General features: G+C 34.2%; 2 protein-coding genes across 9 annotated transcripts; one reads left to right on the forward strand and one right to left on the reverse strand.

Annotated features, from left to right (window-relative positions):
• Positions 1-5,674: 5,674 nt before the first annotated feature.
• On the forward strand, positions 5,675-12,286 carry LOC117208603. 5 transcript variants are annotated; one of them, XM_033449844.1, is made up of 6 exons: positions 5,675-5,829; positions 8,636-9,037; positions 9,375-9,618; positions 10,506-10,930; positions 11,503-11,781; positions 11,879-12,286. In XM_033449844.1, exons 2-6 carry the CDS (start codon positions 8,720-8,722, stop codon positions 12,068-12,070), a joined length of 1,458 nt encoding a protein of 485 aa, XP_033305735.1. In that variant the 5' UTR covers positions 5,675-5,829; positions 8,636-8,719; the 3' UTR covers positions 12,071-12,286. The 5 variants fall into 5 exon arrangements, with proteins under 5 accessions (XP_033305735.1, XP_033305736.1, XP_033305734.1 ...); XM_033449845.1 differs by lacking the exon at positions 5,675-5,829 and adding an exon at positions 5,925-6,318; XM_033449843.1 differs by lacking the exon at positions 5,675-5,829 and adding an exon at positions 6,972-7,526.
• Positions 12,287-13,232: 946 nt separating this feature from the next.
• LOC117208605 (transcription factor GAGA) lies at positions 13,233-19,260 on the reverse strand. Of its 4 annotated transcripts, XM_033449853.1 has the most exons (6): positions 19,023-19,260; positions 18,359-18,548; positions 18,078-18,260; positions 17,635-17,884; positions 14,880-15,212; positions 13,233-13,885 (listed from the first exon to the last, which is right to left on the reverse strand). In XM_033449853.1, exons 2-6 carry the CDS (start codon positions 18,545-18,547, stop codon positions 13,593-13,595), a joined length of 1,248 nt encoding a protein of 415 aa, XP_033305744.1. In that variant the 5' UTR covers position 18,548; positions 19,023-19,260; the 3' UTR covers positions 13,233-13,592. The 4 variants fall into 4 exon arrangements, with proteins under 4 accessions (XP_033305744.1, XP_033305740.1, XP_033305741.1 ...); XM_033449849.1 differs by lacking the exons at positions 13,233-13,885; positions 14,880-15,212 and adding an exon at positions 15,473-17,135 and having other exon boundaries at positions 19,023-19,254; XM_033449850.1 differs by lacking the exons at positions 13,233-13,885; positions 14,880-15,212; positions 19,023-19,260 and adding exons at positions 15,473-17,135; positions 18,711-18,854.
• Positions 19,261-19,506: the final 246 nt, after the last annotated feature.

The following is a 19,506-nucleotide window of genomic DNA, read 5'->3' on the forward strand; positions in this document are numbered from 1 at the left end:
ATATGTTTTGTGCTTTATTCTATTTTATATGAAAAAGATAGTAAAATGCGTAATAATGGTAATGGACACATATATTTTCTTCTGTGTAATAAAAATGTTCTCTAAAAGTCAGAATAACACTGAAATATTTATGTTGTCTATAAAACATGATTAAATACACGTTTCCATAAATTAGAACGAATATTCTTTTTACGAAAAAATTTTTCAGTAATCACCGTCACTCTTTGTTTTGAAAACTATAAAAATTCCAATAAAATTTGTTTAACAAAATTACAGGATACGATATAATCATAAAACTTTATTTTTTACGAAGACTCCCATAAAATTTTAAAAATAAAACGATACAGTTTTTTATTTAAATGTTATACCTTCCAAATTATACAAAATTGTAGGATATCGAAATACGAAATATCAAAATACAATTAGCGAATTTGACAAATAAACAGAGACAAATGAATAAACATTAATTTGAAAACTAACCTTATTAGAATAAGAAATGCGTTTTTAACATCATACATTCATTTGTGTGTTTTATTCTTTGATAAAGAGCAAAATGTGAAATTTTAATACGACAAAGTTCTGTTTTCCTTTTTGGCTAATATTAGACTGCATTTATATCAAATTCTCTATGAAAAATGAGGACGAGAAAATCCGATAGCACGGGCTATTTGGTCTTTTAACCTGAATCCTTTGAACTTCTTTTTTATGACGACATTTAAAATTTAAATTTTTTACGCAAGAAGCAAAATCGATAATATTATAATATTATAACATTTTAATAAATCGAATCTATTCAGTTTTAAAGAAACGAAATACACTGTAAAAAATAAAAATACATTTAGACTTGCATATTGAGAGTTGTATGATGAGCCAATAATATAGTAAATCTTCGTAATATTCCTAACATTAGCTGTTGGTGGATTAGATTAGTAATTACAATATCTTTACTATTATATTGGAATTTAACGTGAAAAGCTGCATAAGATGCAACGCTATACGTACATAGTTATAAACTTAAATATCGCTCATATTATATTAAATTCTTCGGATGCTCATATTAGAAAACGCATTCAATTTCTAATAATACGAGATAATATGAAAATACATACATAGCGAGTACTCGGTTATTATTCTAAACTCGAGATTCTTAACTTAAATTCGGAACTTTATTAGATACATATTTTCCTTTATTAAAACTTTAGCATAGTAACCTCCCTTTCAAACTTTACATATATTACGCTACCTACAAGCATGTATATTTTATTAAATAAATCGGAATTAAAGATACATCTAGTGCGTCAAACCAATTGTTTTAAAAATCAAGAACTATAAAATCAAGAACAAGACACCGTCGATATTATCTTGATACAAGAATGAAACTGGTGCGAACGATTTTCTTATGTAAGTAATTACGTCCTCTGATTGAGTTTCATTTTGCACCAGAGAATAACATTCTACATTTTATACCAAACCGCAACATGCAACCACGTGGCTTCTCGACACGTTCCATGAATCACACTTGATTTAATCCCCCTTATCGTGCAGAAGATAATCGCTTCGATATTATGATAGGGCAAAGTCAACTAATCATGATTTTATAGAAAGATTGCTTGTGCATAAGGTGCCTAAAGTAAAATATTTACTTCTAGAAGTATAATCGTCGTGAAACTGCAACAACAAATAGATGATACATATTTGGATAATCGCAACTACTTAGGAAGTATAGAAATGATCAATGTATCGCTTCTCTTCATTATAATACAATTTCTATGTAGGTAGTATATATAAAACCAATAATGTAACTTCCTTTCGTTTCATCCACAGTTTTAATTAATTAGTTACAGTGGAATAGTTACATCTGACCCATTCTATACCACACGAACTTTCCATGTAAACCACGATGCATATCATCCCTTGCTTTACGTACACTGAGATGAGAACGTTTCAATGGAGAAACTTCAACGGTTTTGTCGGCCAAAGACGGTACAAGTGACACGTAATACGTTAAGTGCGGAAACATTAATTAAGTTAGCACGTATATTTAAATAAGACCAGATCCATTTCTACACGCTGGAAGAATAAAAGGAGCATGCGGTTGAATTTCACGAAACACCCGTTATATCGAATTGCAACGACAGTATCGATAACGTTATCGCTGATGCACCTTTTTATTACTGATCAAGGCCTTTTGACGTCACGCTTATGAATATTCGTCCTAAAAAGCGAATTAAAATTCAACTGTTTAGCGCAACTTCTTGCCCATCGATACAGGTCAACCTTTGACCGAAAAAGTCCCCCGGAAAAAAACGAAAATCAGCGTGTAGTCTCGAATACCCGTTTGTATCCACATGTCGGATCTACGGTGGTGATTCGTACCCCTAGACCACAAGCTGACTGTTAGAAAACGGTAAAATTGAAAAGACAATCTACCTCGCGTTATCACTCGCGCTTCGCGCCTCGCGCGCGCCATGTCAGCTTTGCATAACTCCGTGGTATCCTGGCGTATTTCATTGAAATTTCAACTGGTCTGTGTTGTAGAAAAGTGAATTTGCGTAATTGTGTTTTTATTATCAAAGCAGTAAGTAGCAGCAGGTGTGTTTTGATAGGAAATAGAAATTAAGTAGCGTAGAAACGTGGAGGAAATTATTTGTTAAGAAAATTACTTCGACTGTGAGGATGAATACAAAGGGATTGCAATACGTGTAATAACATTTCGGGCGACATTATCTAAGTTATTAATCAACGTCTGTTTGATTTACAAAACGAACTAGTGCATAGTGTTTCGTGACCAGAGAAAAAATTTTAGAAACCGGAATTCCATTACGTTATAAGATTGTAATATGATCTGATTTGGAACCAGAGAGATGTATAATTATCGTCGTAGTTATTTAGAAATTCGTTACGATATATCATTCGATTGAAAAGCTAGAATCGTTGTGCAAATTTTTTAATACAATTTTTTATTTTGTACATTAATACATAGATTAACACTAACCTTAACAGGCCCGATCAAATGACCGGTTGCAAAATTTAATTTAAAGTTACACGTTCATCGTTGTTACTTTTGCCCGTCTAACTTTACGTAAATTCTTATATTAACAAAAATTGAGAAACTGATTAATCGGATAATATAAGAATTTACATAAAGTCAGATAATATAAAAATTTACTTTAAATTAAATTTTGAAGCCGATCATTTGACTGGGCCTGATCAGGTCCGTGTTAATCTTAAGTACATCAAATTTCGTACCATCTAATAATATTTCCATATGACTGCAAAAACTACTGGTACTACGAAAATGAAATGTAGAACCTAACGAAAATTGCAAAATAAGGATATGTGCATAAATTATATTTCTTACACAAGAGCTACTTTAGAAATAAAAAATTGATTTCTATATGTTCATTTCAGGTCTTAATATCAGAAAGCGTTATAACGACTGTGACTACCGTTTTTAATGAAACATTAATATTTATGTACACATAAAAATTCAACGCGTGCGAAATCATCTCAAATACGTGTATGCTTCATCGAGTATTAATTTTTCCTTTCGGTTAAACATTTTTAGGCTTTGCTATCGATGATACTAATGGACATATCTAACACTCACTGTTCTGAAACAATCTACACAACAATTACCTAGTCGTTTCCTTTTTTTTTTTTTTTTTAAGTATACTAGTTTCAATCATGAAACTCGATGCTATCGCGTGAAAGAGTAAGTATATCTCTTCGCCATTGCAGATATACGCGAGCCAGTACGATTAGAGTTCTCCTCGTGGTAATAGTTATTAGATAAATGTCTCTAATTAATCGCATTGTTTATTATGAAAACTCACGTCACGGTGACACGATAAAATTTCGAAACACGAGAACCTTACAACCTGTTGTTCCATTGTGTATATCCACTGATATATATCACGACTCAATCAACGCATGAGTCGTTCGTTCTTATTGTTGTTCGATGTACATCACAATTTTGTGTCGCAGTGTCGTTCGTTTGTAATTTCGTAACAAAAATGTTGCGCGCGACGAAGAAATGTCACATCCGTCCGAAAAGATAAAGCGTAGTGATAGCAGAACGAAATCTGTGCAAATGTTGATGAAAGGTGTGTATTTATTGAATATGATATAAAATATAAAATAAAATATACATATAATGTAATGTATAACAACTAATAACGAGTAATCATATTTGCAAATTGGTCCGTAACTAATGGTACAAGTTGGTGCAAGGCGGTTCTGCGAGAAAAAATAACATTTTTTCACGTGACATTTCCGAGAAAATCAAGTTCGAAATTTTGATTAGCTAATTCCGAATCGAACAAGAAAAATAATCAACAGGATGTTAAACTACCTGTGAAAGCAACTCGAAAATGTAAATAATATTTTTTCATATGTAAAAATGGTACAGTCGGTGTAAAATGTATTCGTACAGTAATTAATTTCAACAAAAATATTGTAGAACATCGTCTATCAGCGAAATTTTAGCAAATAAAAAATACGTATATATTCTTACCAAGCCGCAAAATAATTTTCATAAAAAGAAGGGGAAACCTATATTCTTTGCGGAGATATTAACAAGTATCTAACAAATGGCAAAAATATATGCGTGATTAATATTCATACAGTTATAGTATAGTAGGAAAAGAGTAAGACTCGCCTAATATCTAAGAGAGGAAATCGCTAGGTTTGATCATTTTAATACTCAATGGGGTTTCCTTTTGATTTTATTATGGCTCGAGGCCGTCGTGGTAGTGAATTTATCAAATAGATGAGTACTCTGCTTGAAATATTTTTCCATTCTTCTACAAGAACCTTCTTTAAATCATTCCTTGCTGAATTATGGTGACTCTGTATCTTTTCGTTTCAGGTGGTCCCAAATATTTTCAATGATATTTACATCTGGCTGTTGTGGACGTGTTTTAAGTGTTTGTAAACATTATACAAGTACCACACTCGCATATTAGTAGCATTATGCTTTGTATCGTTATCTTACGTCACGATAACGTTGTCTGTCAAACCCATTCTTTTTATGCACTTTGATGTAGATTATTTTTTAAAGCATCTACGTACGTTTCATCGCATAGAACGGTAACTGTACGAATACTTATTATATTTTTATTATATTCTTTTCATTTTAAAAATTCGTTAAAGTGTAACAGAACAATTCTTAACTAAACAAACATGTTGAAACATTATTTGCTTGAAAGTGGAGGCTTAGACGGAAAAATGTTATTTCGCAATTTTTATTTATTTTCGAATGTATGGCAATTTTCTCAGAAACAAAGCGTCGCATGAAAACCTTTTTATTCCATATTTTCAACTTATTTTTTCACATAGAATTATCCCGTGCCCAATTGTTCCACATGTTATGGATCATCCTGTATACAAATATATAATTAATTAAATAGAATGTAAATTGAAATATGCAATTGAGATACGATTATATCGCAAATAATATAATTACATGTCGCACGATGTTATTCACAAATACGATCATTAGCAAAATATCTCTAACGCTTGAATATTGTCTGACTAGATTTCTCCCAGTACATCGTCGTATTTCTGCCACGAGCAACTCTAAAGTTTTCACTCGTCGTATCTCACGTGAATTAAAGACGTGTCCAGTACATAGAATAGCTTGTGAAGATAAAATGTGTGTTTACAAAACAGATCTGACGATCTGAAGGGTAACTGCTGCTCACGCTCGTATCTACGAAGTTCGAATTACCACTGCTTTGACTTATTGTCGACAGGAAACTCGTATCGCGAGAGCCGGGTCATCGTGTTATCGCAAGAAAATGTACTCCCGCAAATACGAATTGATAGGTGAGTAACAGTAAAAATTAATTTCTCGCTATCGCAATATTTATTTAGGCCATATCGAAAACAAATACCGACATTCACCATTGGCTGAACTATGTTATAACTCGAGGAAAAACGTGGTATGGGTCAGTGCATGAACCGAAGAAGATTTTACGGTTGCTGGCGATCGTTGCTCGTCGAAGACGATGAAGCCTCATTCAGACGAATACGTACGAACTGTGATTGCATCGATATAAGTTTCTTTGATTAATTTTATGATGATCGGACGCGAACGCCGTTTCGTGTGTGTACTTTCGTGCCATTGAATTCGCACGTGACAACTTCTCCTTGGCCAGCGTAACGTAAATAATGAGCGTAGTTAATAATACGAACTAATCGCCGAGTGGAAAAATCGCAAGACGAAAGATGAAGATCAGTGTTTTACGATGCCTGATCAGTGCTTTTTTATGCCTGTGCACGCGTCCATGAGCAAATGTGAATTGGAAGCTCAAGATAAGGATGAATTCAAATGAATCTGATTAAATAAACAGATATATATATATATACACGTATGTGCCGTTTACGTAAAACTTTAAGACGATTAATGTCTCTTTTATATGTAGAACATATCTGGATTACGTTCATTTACATAGTGCGAAATAAATAGGCGACGATAAGATTAGAATTGCAAATATAATCTGTTTCTCGATAAATCAACTGGCTGTATAAGTTACGGATAATAACCAGTGAAAAACTTCGGTTTCTCTATACTAATGTCAAACATTATATAAAATAGAAGACATGCTGAGAATTAGAGATACACTTATGTTGCTGCTTCCTTGATCGTGATAAGAAATTCTTCGTCGTTCGTACATCAGCTTAGTTATTGATCAAAGAATGCTTTTATGCAACGTTGTATAATTTAAAAAGAAAATAAGGTTAACAAGTAAAGATTAATGAAAGGACAAGTCGAAATATGCAACACTATGTTACGCAAAATGCCATAAAAAACGTTAGAATTTCTAAATTGAAACATAAACTCGACCGATTATAATAAGAAACGTTTCGTCGAACACAGCTACGCGTATTCCACTCGCGACACCAACTCGCAACATCCACGCCACTGCCCTCCACTAATTCGCTGCACGTTCGATCCCTGTCGATTTACCAACCGAGTCATCGAATACTCCGTACAAAAACCCAACTATCTAACCATACGCGTGCACAAATCTCATATCGCCGGTGTCTCTGCTCTCGCGACTGAATCTAGTCATCGGTCTGCATAAATGAATCACGGGAACGAGCGAGATACCAACGAACATGCAACGTTAATCGACGCGCGGTCGCTCTAAACGCTGGCGAACGCGACGACACGAAACGAGAACCGTTGGGTTATTAAATTAGCGTCCCCATGGCGACCAGTGGTCAAGAAAATCGGTGTTTCATAGAGACAGTCGAACTGAAACGGCGCTTCGTACGGCTGTCAAAGCAACGCGTTTTAGATTACGAGATCAGAGTCGTGATCGAGGCTCGCGGCTGCGATGGCTCTAACTCGCGTATAATTCTCGCGCGGCTGGTACAGTTCGAAGTCACGAGCAACGTGGTTCAATTCGACACGAATTCATGCGAAACTTGGCCATAGAACGCTCGACTTATCGATGGTTTGACGTTCCCGGTTGTACGTCGAGTGTTCGAGTCGCCGATACAGAAGCCGAGCAAGTGTACGTATAATGGCTCACTCGTTGATGGATTCTCTCGTCTAAGTTCCTAGTTCGAATCTACGCAATTTCCTTTCTCCGCGTTGCGAGCTTATGGTAGAACTTGATTTATCGAAACGAAATTTCAGTTAGTGACCCGTTAACCTAACCTCTTTATCTATTGGGTTTGTCCGCTTGGAAACGAAGTTGTCTTATTTGGTTGAGAAATTACAGTGGAAAGAATCGGCGAATTATAAAACGAACTATTTGTCCTCTGACAGAGATTCGGAGAAATAGAGAATTCTACTTTATCGTTCGATTAGTGCTAGAATTATCAAGACAGTTTAAGACACGGTTTTAATCTTTGACCAACTGTTCGTCGTTCGTCGGTCCGATAACGTTTGCAATGGTAAATAGGAAAAACAAGCGAGAAACGTCGTTTCCTGTAAAGTTGCCCGATGCGAAGCGTCAAGTATAAATTGGATGGAGGAATTTGTTCTCTGATTACATCATGGAAGCTAGATAAAGCGAATAGAAATTATTGGCTGAAATTCTCTCTGTAAATGCGTCGATGAATACGCTGACCCAGACAGATAATGTACATGTGTACGTAATTCGGTGTTGATAAGACTACTGAAATAAAGGACATAACTTACTTTGAGAGAGATACGTTTGAAAGAAGATAGGAGAGTGAAGTGAAGTTCTTCATTAGTAAAACGCCATTAACATAATGTAATAATGATGTCATTTCGTAGATAGCCGCGTTTTATTCTTGAATAATATCCGAGCAAAGTACGAGATGAAAATTATATCTGAACTTACGAAAAGATGTTTCATATACGTATATCGTAATAATTGCAGCAATAGTCGTAGTAAAGAGTCATTCTTTTTCTAAAGCAGAGAGACAGCACCTTAATAACTCGTATTACGTATGAACCTACGTATTACGTAAAAATTAAAAACCCATTGAATATCGTATAAAAGTACATTATTAAATTATTATTAAGTAACGTTATTAAAATAAGGACTGCCTAGAAAATTGGCTACGTGTTCATATGAAACGTAAATCATCGAGGAATCGCACTTCTTTTCGATAAATTTGAATTAACGTTCGATAATCTTGTCCATTCCAGATTTAATGTAACGTATCTTCGCTGTATCGTAAAGTATCGGAAAATCGGCGAAGAGAAATCCCATCAAACATAGCTCGTCTAACGATGTTTTGTCTAAAAGGAAGAAACAGTGGCGATACGAAGCTTAGAGAGATGTTGAGACAGGATGATTTTGGATGGTGGTTGAGCAACGAGGACGATCTAAAATCGCCTAGATCAACCCGTAGCAAAGATCGTCGATCGGTGGGATCGTCGGAATCGATGTTTTCCTGCATAGATTCTGACGACAGCGAAAGTTATGTCCTTGCGCAGGAATTCAAACAAGAATGCAACGGTAATTACGAGAAAATAGAACTTACGTCGTTAATTAACGAAGATTGGGACGTGAATCTTATCGAGCTAGATGCGATTAAGAAAAAAGCGGTAAGTTGACATCATTTCACTTCTTCAGAGATGTTTTATTCCCGAGCAATTGTCGCAACTATCGTTACAAGTAATTACGCAACAAATGAACAAAGCCTCTTGATAGAATCGAGAAATTTTCATCCGACGATACAATAACTCAACACACAGATCGTTTTCTATTATAATATCTACCCCGTGGTGTCGCGAGTGTCTATAACAGCTTCCGAGTTGGCGCTATCAGCGCTTTCTCTTGCGAACTTCGATATTTCTTTCTAAATATGTACGTTTACACGTAACCGATGACAATCCTTCTCGCGGAGAACGATCAAATTTAAGCAGATCGATGTAATTGTAGGACATCGCGCCATTTCTAGCGGAAGACGAGACACGGTATTCGGACGATTCGAACCCGAAGTCGCAGGACTCGCACGGCACGTGCTACACACCGGAAAGGCTGGTCAGATCTCAGAAGTACCGAATACTAGCGCCGTCGCCCCGCTACTTGTCGATCTCTCAAATGAGAGACGTGACAAATAATCCATGGAAGACGTCTCACTACCGCCACCAGTTGGACTGTCTTATCGACTCCAACCAAGATGGTATGTATCTTGCTGTTCAGAAGAATGCGGGAGACAAGAAGAAAGAAAGAGAGAGAGAGAGAGAAAGAGTGCTCGTGCCGGTTCGACATTCGCAGAGCGTGCAACAGCGGATCGCGCAACAAACTTGTTCCAATGCGGACCCGCCATCAGCTAACTTGAATATAACCCGGCTATTGTGTCTGACCTAATAAAGTTTCGCGGTTTACCAATATGTGAAATCGGTTCGCTTCATGCTCGTTAGACGTACTTTCGTTCGAACGGCTGTGCTCTTAAACTTGTTCCGCAATGCCCTCGATCGTTTGTCAAATACGTTCGTATTCTCGATGAAACTTGGACATCCCGTGAAACGCTTCTGATTATTCCTAATAAAATATCTTTTCTGTAATCTTCCGCTCGATCGATCATTGACATATAAATGATCGCTTATTTTCGATTTGTAAATTTTGAATAGCCTTCGTATAGTATCTGGATATGGTCGTAACGAATGAATTTTTGTACGATTATGGAGACGTTAGGGCGATTAGAATTATCTGCATTCTCGAACATTTGTCTTCGTTAGGAAAATCAAGTTAGGAAAATAATTCATTTCGTTCGCTCGATATACTAGCGCGACTCCTCGTCGGTAATTTCATGTTCGCGTAATGAGACTTATTGTCTCGAATTCTAATCTAAATATCGAGATCACTAGAGATAAATTTTCGCTGGTCGCACGTATGAAACATACGTAAAACATAACATACGTATGTAATATATGTATATAACACAAATTGCAAGAGTTAAACAGTAAGTAGATTAAATTAAAATTGGAATTCAAAGTTAATGTACGTATAAGTTAAAGTGAGTTCATGTAAATGGAATGTATATTCTATCTTAAAACATTTCGTCAGGTGGAATGCAAATGAAAACTTTCACGAATCCCAATCCGAAGGAAATAGTGGTACCGATAATTGACTTGCATCGTTGGAAAAAATATGAACGAATCTATAACGGGGACAACGGGACGATAAACGATAAAAACGAAACGAAAACGGAAGACATGTCCGATTATTCAAGCAGTCTGAACGTGTCCGATTATTCGTTCAGCAAGAGATCCAGTTGCGAGAGATTGAATGACACATGGGAGAACAGTGGCAAGATGGAGACACGCGACTCTTTTAGCGGTTGCTCTGAAACGACTCCGTTCGAAGACACTTCCGGTATCCAGAGCAACGATTCGAGCTCCAATACCCACACCTCGAATATGCAAAGCACTCCTCCTCTCTGTCTCAGTGACGAGTTGGCAACGACGAATTACAAACTCGATACCACGCAGGTTCTATTTTTTGCTATATTAAGTAGAGAAAGTTATTCAGTTGGTGAAAGTAGATACTAATTTGTTGAAAAAAAGTGGACATTTTTTGGAAATATGGTAGAAATTTTTGGATCGTAACTATGCCTCTTCTCGTTTCCTAATGTTCAATTACTCGTGAACTTTGTATGAAAAGTAATTTTCTAAAAGAAGAATGGGAAAATACGATATTTATTAAATAATGCACTAACAAGCGTAGAAAATAATTTCAAGAAGAATTGAAAGAAGAAGAAAGAAGAAGAAGTAATGTCTTTTTCTGTTAATTTCCTATCAAACGAAAGATGTATATCACTAACATGTATATGTTGATTTTCCATAAATTTCATCTGAAAATAATTGATTTTTTGTCAATTTAAAAACTTTGATTCAGAAATTACTAGCTATAGTGAAAATTAGTTTTTCAAAAATCTAATTTGCTACTTTAATTTCTTTTCCTTATAGACTGTATCAATGAACAATTATTTTTCTCTTCTGTTTGTTCGTTTATTTATTCATTTGTTTTTTTCTTTTTTTTTTTTTTGTTTACTTTTCTACAGGGACAACGTTCTACTACCAATGAGGTGGTATCGATTCTTGAAGTACTCGACACAAATCCCGAGAAAGCTATGGTTCTTCTTGAGGAAGATAGTTTTCACGACAGCACGTCCTCACACGATCAATTGACCAGGCTGGCCTTGACCATTGAAACGGATGAGAATATGCCGGGAGTTCTCGAGAAAGAACATTTAATTCATCTTCAAAACAAAATAAGGAAACTTCAAGCTAGCAACAAAGACATTTGTCGAGACATATCTAATCTTCGAAAGAACTTTCAAGTAATTGTTTTTGAAAATATATGTCACTCGAAAATCCTTGGAAAGTACATAAGATCAAAATTGGAAGCATAAATTTTCTTGTTACTGTATTTTTCAGTGTGACGAACAGAAAATGGCAGACATCTCGTCCGATACCAGCAAACTACGACAGGACGTACATGATCTGCGATATCTCGACGACCTTCTGAATCTCTTACGGGGAGAATTGGAAAGGATCTCGAAAAGAAATTGGCCATTTGTTATAGGACGTATAGGACATCATACGGAGGAAATGAATCTCATCGTGTGAACGATACAAATTACTTCCATTATATCGTTGATTTAACGGAAGATTTTACAAGAACTTTTGTAAAATTGCGAGATAATAGCTCGATACTTAGAGACACGGCTGAATATTTTTAGAAGACACAAGCACGCTAAGAGCGTTTCACTGCCATTGTTACTGTTATTCACAACGACGTGAACTTACAACATAGATTTATATAATAAATTCGTAGTCTCTCTCTCTCTCTCTTTCTCTCTCTCTCTCTCTCTCTTTCTCTCTCTCTCTCTCTTTCTCTCTCTCTATAATTGGTTGTCCGTCTACAAGAGAAATTATTCTATAACGTTGTCATCGAAATAAAATAATCGTAATACGAGTGCACGAGATTTGAATCGCGCGCGCAAATAGAAATTAGGGAATAGAATTTCATACTCGTATATTACTTAGATAGATTTTTTCCCTTCTGAAAAATGTATTTGCATAGAAAATGTACAATGTATTTTTATATGTATACAATCGATAATTCTCTTTCCTTTTATAATTTCTTCGTTTAATAACTTGTTCAAAATCCTCATATTTGTTGCTATTGAACTGTTGCCAGTATTAGTATTAGTATTTAATCACACGATATACCGCAGGCAGGTGTTTACTCAAAATTAATACTTAGAACAGACGTTGTATGGATTCTAAGTTTCATTTGGTACATGTATCGTTGCTCTAACATTAGATACAATTAATATGCCACCTTATTTTATCTTTTTCTTGCATTTTACGAACTTTTCTATCTATAGCCAAACATTTATAAATATGTAATTAACGTTAGACTGTTAACCGAGGAAAACAAAATTAATTCACTTTTTGATACCTTAAACTTAATAATATTTATTTATCCAAAAATCCTGTATTTTTAATGTATCATTATACTTTTATTATGCATACTTACATTGCGTCCTATTTATATTTACAAGAATTAAACCCAATCGAAGTAACACTATTTCGTCTTTGTTAATTTTTAAAAGTCCTGCTTTTCTGGCTAACAATCCAATTATCTGTTCAAACACCAAAAACATAAACCGTAACGTGCGTCACGGTAGCAATAGTAGAACGGGAAAATATAACTTCTTGGATTGGACGGCTGTAATTATTTCCATCGAATATAAACATTCGTTGTAAAAATTTAACAAAATTCAATATCGACTGTAAGTTTTATTTCTTAAATAAATAACATCACGTACTAAACTTTCAAAGATACATTGATACAGTTCTGCGACTCGCGTGTCGTACAATTTTAATCTTCCGTATATCGCTGTAAAATATAATAATTTACAAAATTCTAAAGCAACATCAAAAAATGTATAACAGCGAAGCACGGAGTTTCCAAGTTTTCCTTCGTTCTTTACATTTCTCACATTAAGTACTTGTACAATTTTTAATATATCCTTCATTACTGAAACGCGACGAGATTTGACATAGTCAGCTTTGCGATAATAAGATAACTTCTAATTCGAATTGATATTTAAGGCGAAAGAACACTGTACGTTGAAGAAAGTTAAGTGACATCAGTGCGCTGTGATTGCTTCGGATGTTGCCTCGAGGAATCATGATACGCAATACCAACTCGCAACATTTCACCGTGTCGAAACACGTCGTGCGGAGATGATAGAGAAGGCAAAGATGGTAACGATGGTAATAAGCAATTTAGCATACTGGCACTACCGTCTGATGAGTAAATTCCATTATTGGCAGAGGCAATACAAGCTGTGCTTGAGCTTGACACCGAGACCAGAGTAGAGTTAGCACTTTGATCACCGCTTCCCAGTACACCTGATCCCATCAAACCTCCTGTTTACAAAAACATAAGAATATCAGTTTTTCTTATATGTCGCTTGATGATTTTACATTTATATAATTCATACGAAACATACTTCGAACAGAAAAAACAAGAAACCGAAACCGTACATCTTTTTCTGGAAGTTGTATTCCATTGATTGATGATATACAATTGTAGAAAGCTTATTTTCTAAACAAATTTCACGATTTCACAATTTTTCTATCATTACGGTATATTATAAATACGTACATATATTATCGTGGAATCTTTGCGATTTAAGAAAGATCAAAAGACAAATTAATTAAAATTTGAATTAAATTTGAATTACATTCTCATGAAATTTTTATATTATAAACCATCTTAGTGTTTAATTAAAATCCTTCGCTTCTACCAGCTACGGCATGCTTCTTCATTATTCGTAACTTAATATAAAAAAATTGAAATAAGATTTACATATTTAAGAATAATGTTTCTTTCATTATGTAAATTATGTATTAGTTTTATAAATGTTACTTAATATATGCATTTAATGATGTAGTAGTACGTTATACATAACAATCATTTTAAGTAAACATAGTATTATAAAAGAAATGAAACAAAATAATTAACAACATTTTTAACATAAATACTTGTATTTTGTTTCTTGTTCAATTACATTTACAATATAATAACTAAAAAATAACTTACAATCTCTCAACACATAATGACAAATAAATTGAAATATACAGAGGTTGTACGCTTTACCCTACTATACATACAAGTAAATTAATCGTAAGAAAACATTCTACAGTTACAGGAAACTTGACACCATAGGAAGATCGATACAATATTACTTTCTGTCTTTCTCTTAACATTCTTAACCTTATGCTGCTTTGTTCCCGTATTCCATTATTTCCTTCAATTTACTTGCAAAGTAGCTGTTATTATCCCTTATGTGATCAACTATCGAAAGTAATTGTATCAATCGTTCCTCCTCTTTTCTATCTCAAGCTGCTAAGCATTCACCTGCAAGGCTGGCATTCGATGCGCTGGAATTGGCTGTCGAAGCAATGGATAAAGACGTTAACGTCGACAAATCGGTATTCTCTACAACTCTTGAGTAATCCGTTCTTGTTATATGGGGTGGACAAATAGATGCAAGCGTCGATCGTACAAGATCGCTATTTCTATCGGCCCTCCGGTGTCTCATGTGGACACCTGATTTGTTATTGCTACCGAATCCAAAGTGTAGAAGTTCTAAATGCCTTCTTAAATTTCGTGATTGACGCAAAATTGCCCCGCAAAGTGGACACGACGCCGGCTGATCTGACATGCTTCGTGCTTTGGACAATCCATCTCCTAAAATTAATTCCGTCAAATCTATACACATTCAAAGACACCTGAAAAAGATCACCATAACAATAGGCAGTAATTAAACAAGTTTATATCCTGGATATTAATCTGTATGTTTATTGTTCTGATCATTTGTTTTATTTACCGCTAAGACGATCATATTGCGATTCCATAAAAATGGGTTAATAGTCATAAATAAATAATTACGTACAGTACGTACAAAAAGGCCATGTACAGAAAATATTTGCAAAAACAGCTCGAAAGACTATGACCTGTAGAGATTCTTTTATTTAAAAGTATACAGTCTATGATAAAATAACCCTTTGCTATCCTGTCAAATGAGTCCGTTATTTATTAGTTAAGTATAATTCATGTTGTCGAGTTTTTTTATACCTAATAATCGATTCTGATATTCTAAATAAAACGCATGCCAATATTTTAAAAAGATAAAAAATGTACACATATATAAATTATTTAAGTAGAAACCGGAATTTCTGTTCATTAATGTCCTTATTACAAAAGTGAATAAAAGCGAGATTTCGTTTAAACCTCAATATTATTATTGATACTGTGTTTGATTATTGACACCACTTCTTTTCAAACACATACGTACAACAACAGAAATCCGAATTCTACTTGCGCATATGTTAAAATATTAATTTGATATTTTATTGGCAAAAGAAATGAGAAAAATAAGCTTCGAAGATAGATTTGTAATTCAATAAGTTTATATAAAACTGATCACGCATAGTTATTGCGTGAGTGAATATTTAAAGGATATCGAAAATTTAGAAGTATTTTGCAATATTCTTATACCACCGCTTTCACTAGGCATAATTTTTCATCGACTATTCCCATTAACCCTAAAGATACTGTTCTTACTTACTAACGTGGAAGATTTTTGCATACTTTAACTTCGTTTTAAACGTCCTGTTTCAAGTTAATTTCATACCAATCGTAACAAGAAAGATTCGATAAAAAAATAATAAAATAAGAGTATGAAATAAATTATTCATATAATATAACAATCAATTCATTCTGATGAATTTTACAAAACGATATCAATTCATTATTTCTTTCCTTAAACAACGCAAACAATAGTTTGAACATAAATTCGCATAAGTACATTAAAGCAATAAGTAAAAAAAGAATACGCTTGCTTAAAGTAAATTTGTAACATACGTTATAAGACGAATTAGCGACAAGAAACAAAACAGTTCCTAAATCACAATAACAGAGTGGAAACATCCTGTTCGCATTATATCTTCGCTTCCAATTTCTTTCTGTACATTCATCTAGCGATAGTTGGAGACGGAACATTGCTTCGAGGGGAAACAACATTCGGTCCCTGTGATGTTGGCGAAGGAAGTGGGCTGGGCTTACAAATTATTTGCTCACAGGTACTACTTCCACTATCAGTTCCATACGTCATTGACTGCTCATTGTAACTCGATAACTCGACTTCAGGCTTTACTTCTATCATCATTGTATCAGCTGGGGAACTCTGAACCGGATTACTACTAAATCGATATTTGCAAGAGGATAATAGGTGTCTACGTAAATTTCTCGCTTGCCGTAACGTAGCACCACATAATGGACAAACGCCTGGACAGTCGGATGCACCACGTATTTTAGACAAATTCATATTGCCTGTCAGCCCACAAGACGCTGTTCCAGCAGTTGTACCCTGAGTAACTAGTGGGAGTGGTATACCAGGAGGAAAGCCCATATTTAAGGGACCAGGAAATTGCGGTATATGTAGTGGAGAATATGGCTGCATTGGCATTAAAGTGTGAAGGTGCGATTCATTGTCCGATATTTGATCCTGATGTGTTCCTGTCTGAGAATTTTCTGTCGACACCGGCTGCGCTTCTTGAGCACGTGGCGAGTGACAACTTCGGTGATTCGAATATTCCAACCGATCGTTTGCTGTTAACAGACACAAACACAATATTACCATGCAGGGCTGAACTGATTTTTGTATCTGAAATTTTTGAATCGTTATAACATGTGACATGATTGATTAGACGCAGTTCAACCCGATTGATGGTTGTGCTTGTGTCCGTTCTAATATAGAAAAGCTTAAAAGAAGCTTTAAACATTTATGGATCATACTCCAAAAATACATTAATAAATAATGAAAATAATATACCGGACACAGAACACAAGTAAATATCGCATATCCATTCTTGTTAAAATTTGCCACTAAACTGATCATTAAATATACACAATAATATAATGATCAACTCAGTTCAATGTGATGAGAAAAAGAAAACTGTGTAAAATATATAGTAATAAAATGATATTTCTTATTATTCTAAGTGAATATTAAATACAAAATGAGAATTTAAATATATATTTTCAATAAGTTTAAGAAATACAATAATTACAAAATACATTGCAATATAAAAAGCTAAATATTTCTTACCTGTATCATCACCATGTTCTGTATTATCTTCATCTTTATGCTCATAATTAGCTGAACGGCTATTATCACTTCCATCTATAGTCCTATTTTCATTATCAGCAGTATTGGCATTACGTGGCCATTTTCCAGAAGATGAAGATGACTTTCTTCTTTTCTTTCTTCGTTTCAATGGAAAATATGGACTAATGCTTTCTTTTGATAAAGTTTCATTTGCTGTTGGTATTGCTGATACAGGCACCTCTTCCCCATTCTAAATGAATAAAGATATGAATCATCCTTTTACATAAATGCATAAGAATTACTATCGATTAATAAATATATACTTAATTAAAACATAGACAAATATATAAAAATTGATAATTATATAATATAAAAATTATACGATATGAATACTTCAATAAAATACTATTATTATATTATTATATTTTGATTATAACACATACCTCAGTCAATATAGTAGGAGGTGTTAATCCATGAATACAAAGACAATGAGCAGCTTGAAGGAGTGAGGGTAATTGAGAAGGTTCTACGCTTACTTCACCACGATACACAAACTCCAACAATGATTCCAAATCATCTGCTCCTATACCAGCTAACATAACTACTGGATGTTGACATGGTGTGCTCTGTTTATGGAAAATAAATTTAAAAGCAAATTATAATATTTCAAAGTTATAGATGGCATTCTATGTACTAATGTTCAATGTACTAATAATATTAGAACCTTTAATAAATCCAATAAAAAAGGACTAGCTGCACAAAGAACAATTTTATGTGCAGGGAAACTGCGTCCACCAGCGGCTAATGTAACATCAACCAGATCTCCATGACCTCTTAATAATTGTACCGCAGAAGCAAGTGATGAACTAAACTCTCCCCAAGACAGGCTATACAATTGACCACTGCTTCCCATTCTAAACAATAAATTATATATGATTCGAACAAAACTTGTAAATGATATTGTATATGAAAGAATTTATGATACAGTGACAGGAAATCAGTGTTTCCATATTGCTATAATGAAATTGACTAAACCGTGGTTTTTTATAGAAAAAGTAAAGGAGAATTCAACATACGCGCATTTAATTGAAAGTACAACGTGTAGATCCAAAGTTAATAAAGATTCGGGAAAATTGACCACTAACGGTAACGATACGTACTCATCTCCCCCAACCACATTCTCTTAATTAGTGCCCCCACCCCGAAAAATATAATCTCGGCGTCGTCTGAAAGTTAACCTAGCAAAAACTTACACCGCGAAAAAATGATTGAAATTTTAGACAAAATCATGCAATTACAAATTGATAATGCGGACCGAATTCCTTTTATTTTGATTAGAAACAAAAAAAACTAAACTTTGGAAATGTACATAACAAAGAATAACTCACATTCGGTAAAAGTTTATCGCTGTAAATTGCACGTTATATTACAACAAACCACGTTTAATTCGTTGCTCACAGGTTATAGGAACAAGAATGACTGTGGTGCTTTGTAATTTTATGAAATAATTGGCTTTTTGAGCCGAATAGACATATGATTTGAAAAATGAAATTCAAATACTGTCAGAAATTATCATGCACGTCACATTTTATGAGACCGTGCTGCCACCATATTACTAGTAAAAAAGACACTTTTGTTTTGGGACAAAACTAAAAGAGTTTTGGCGAAAATTATCAAAAATGAAACAACATCGCAGACAAATGAAACAGACTTTCGATTGTAATACAATTTTTAAATACAAGCACTTTTGTTATTTCATTTAAAACTATTTTTATATTATATAATTGAATTATCTAATTCATAGTAGACAATACATTCAAGTACAGGAACTTACAAACAAATCAAACAAAATATAAAACCATATTTGTAGGT

Source organism: Bombus bifarius, unplaced genomic scaffold, assembly GCF_011952205.1.
Source record: "Bombus bifarius isolate JDL3187 unplaced genomic scaffold, Bbif_JDL3187 scf7180000008140, whole genome shotgun sequence".
Lineage (NCBI taxonomy): Eukaryota > Metazoa > Arthropoda > Insecta > Hymenoptera > Apidae > Bombus > Bombus bifarius.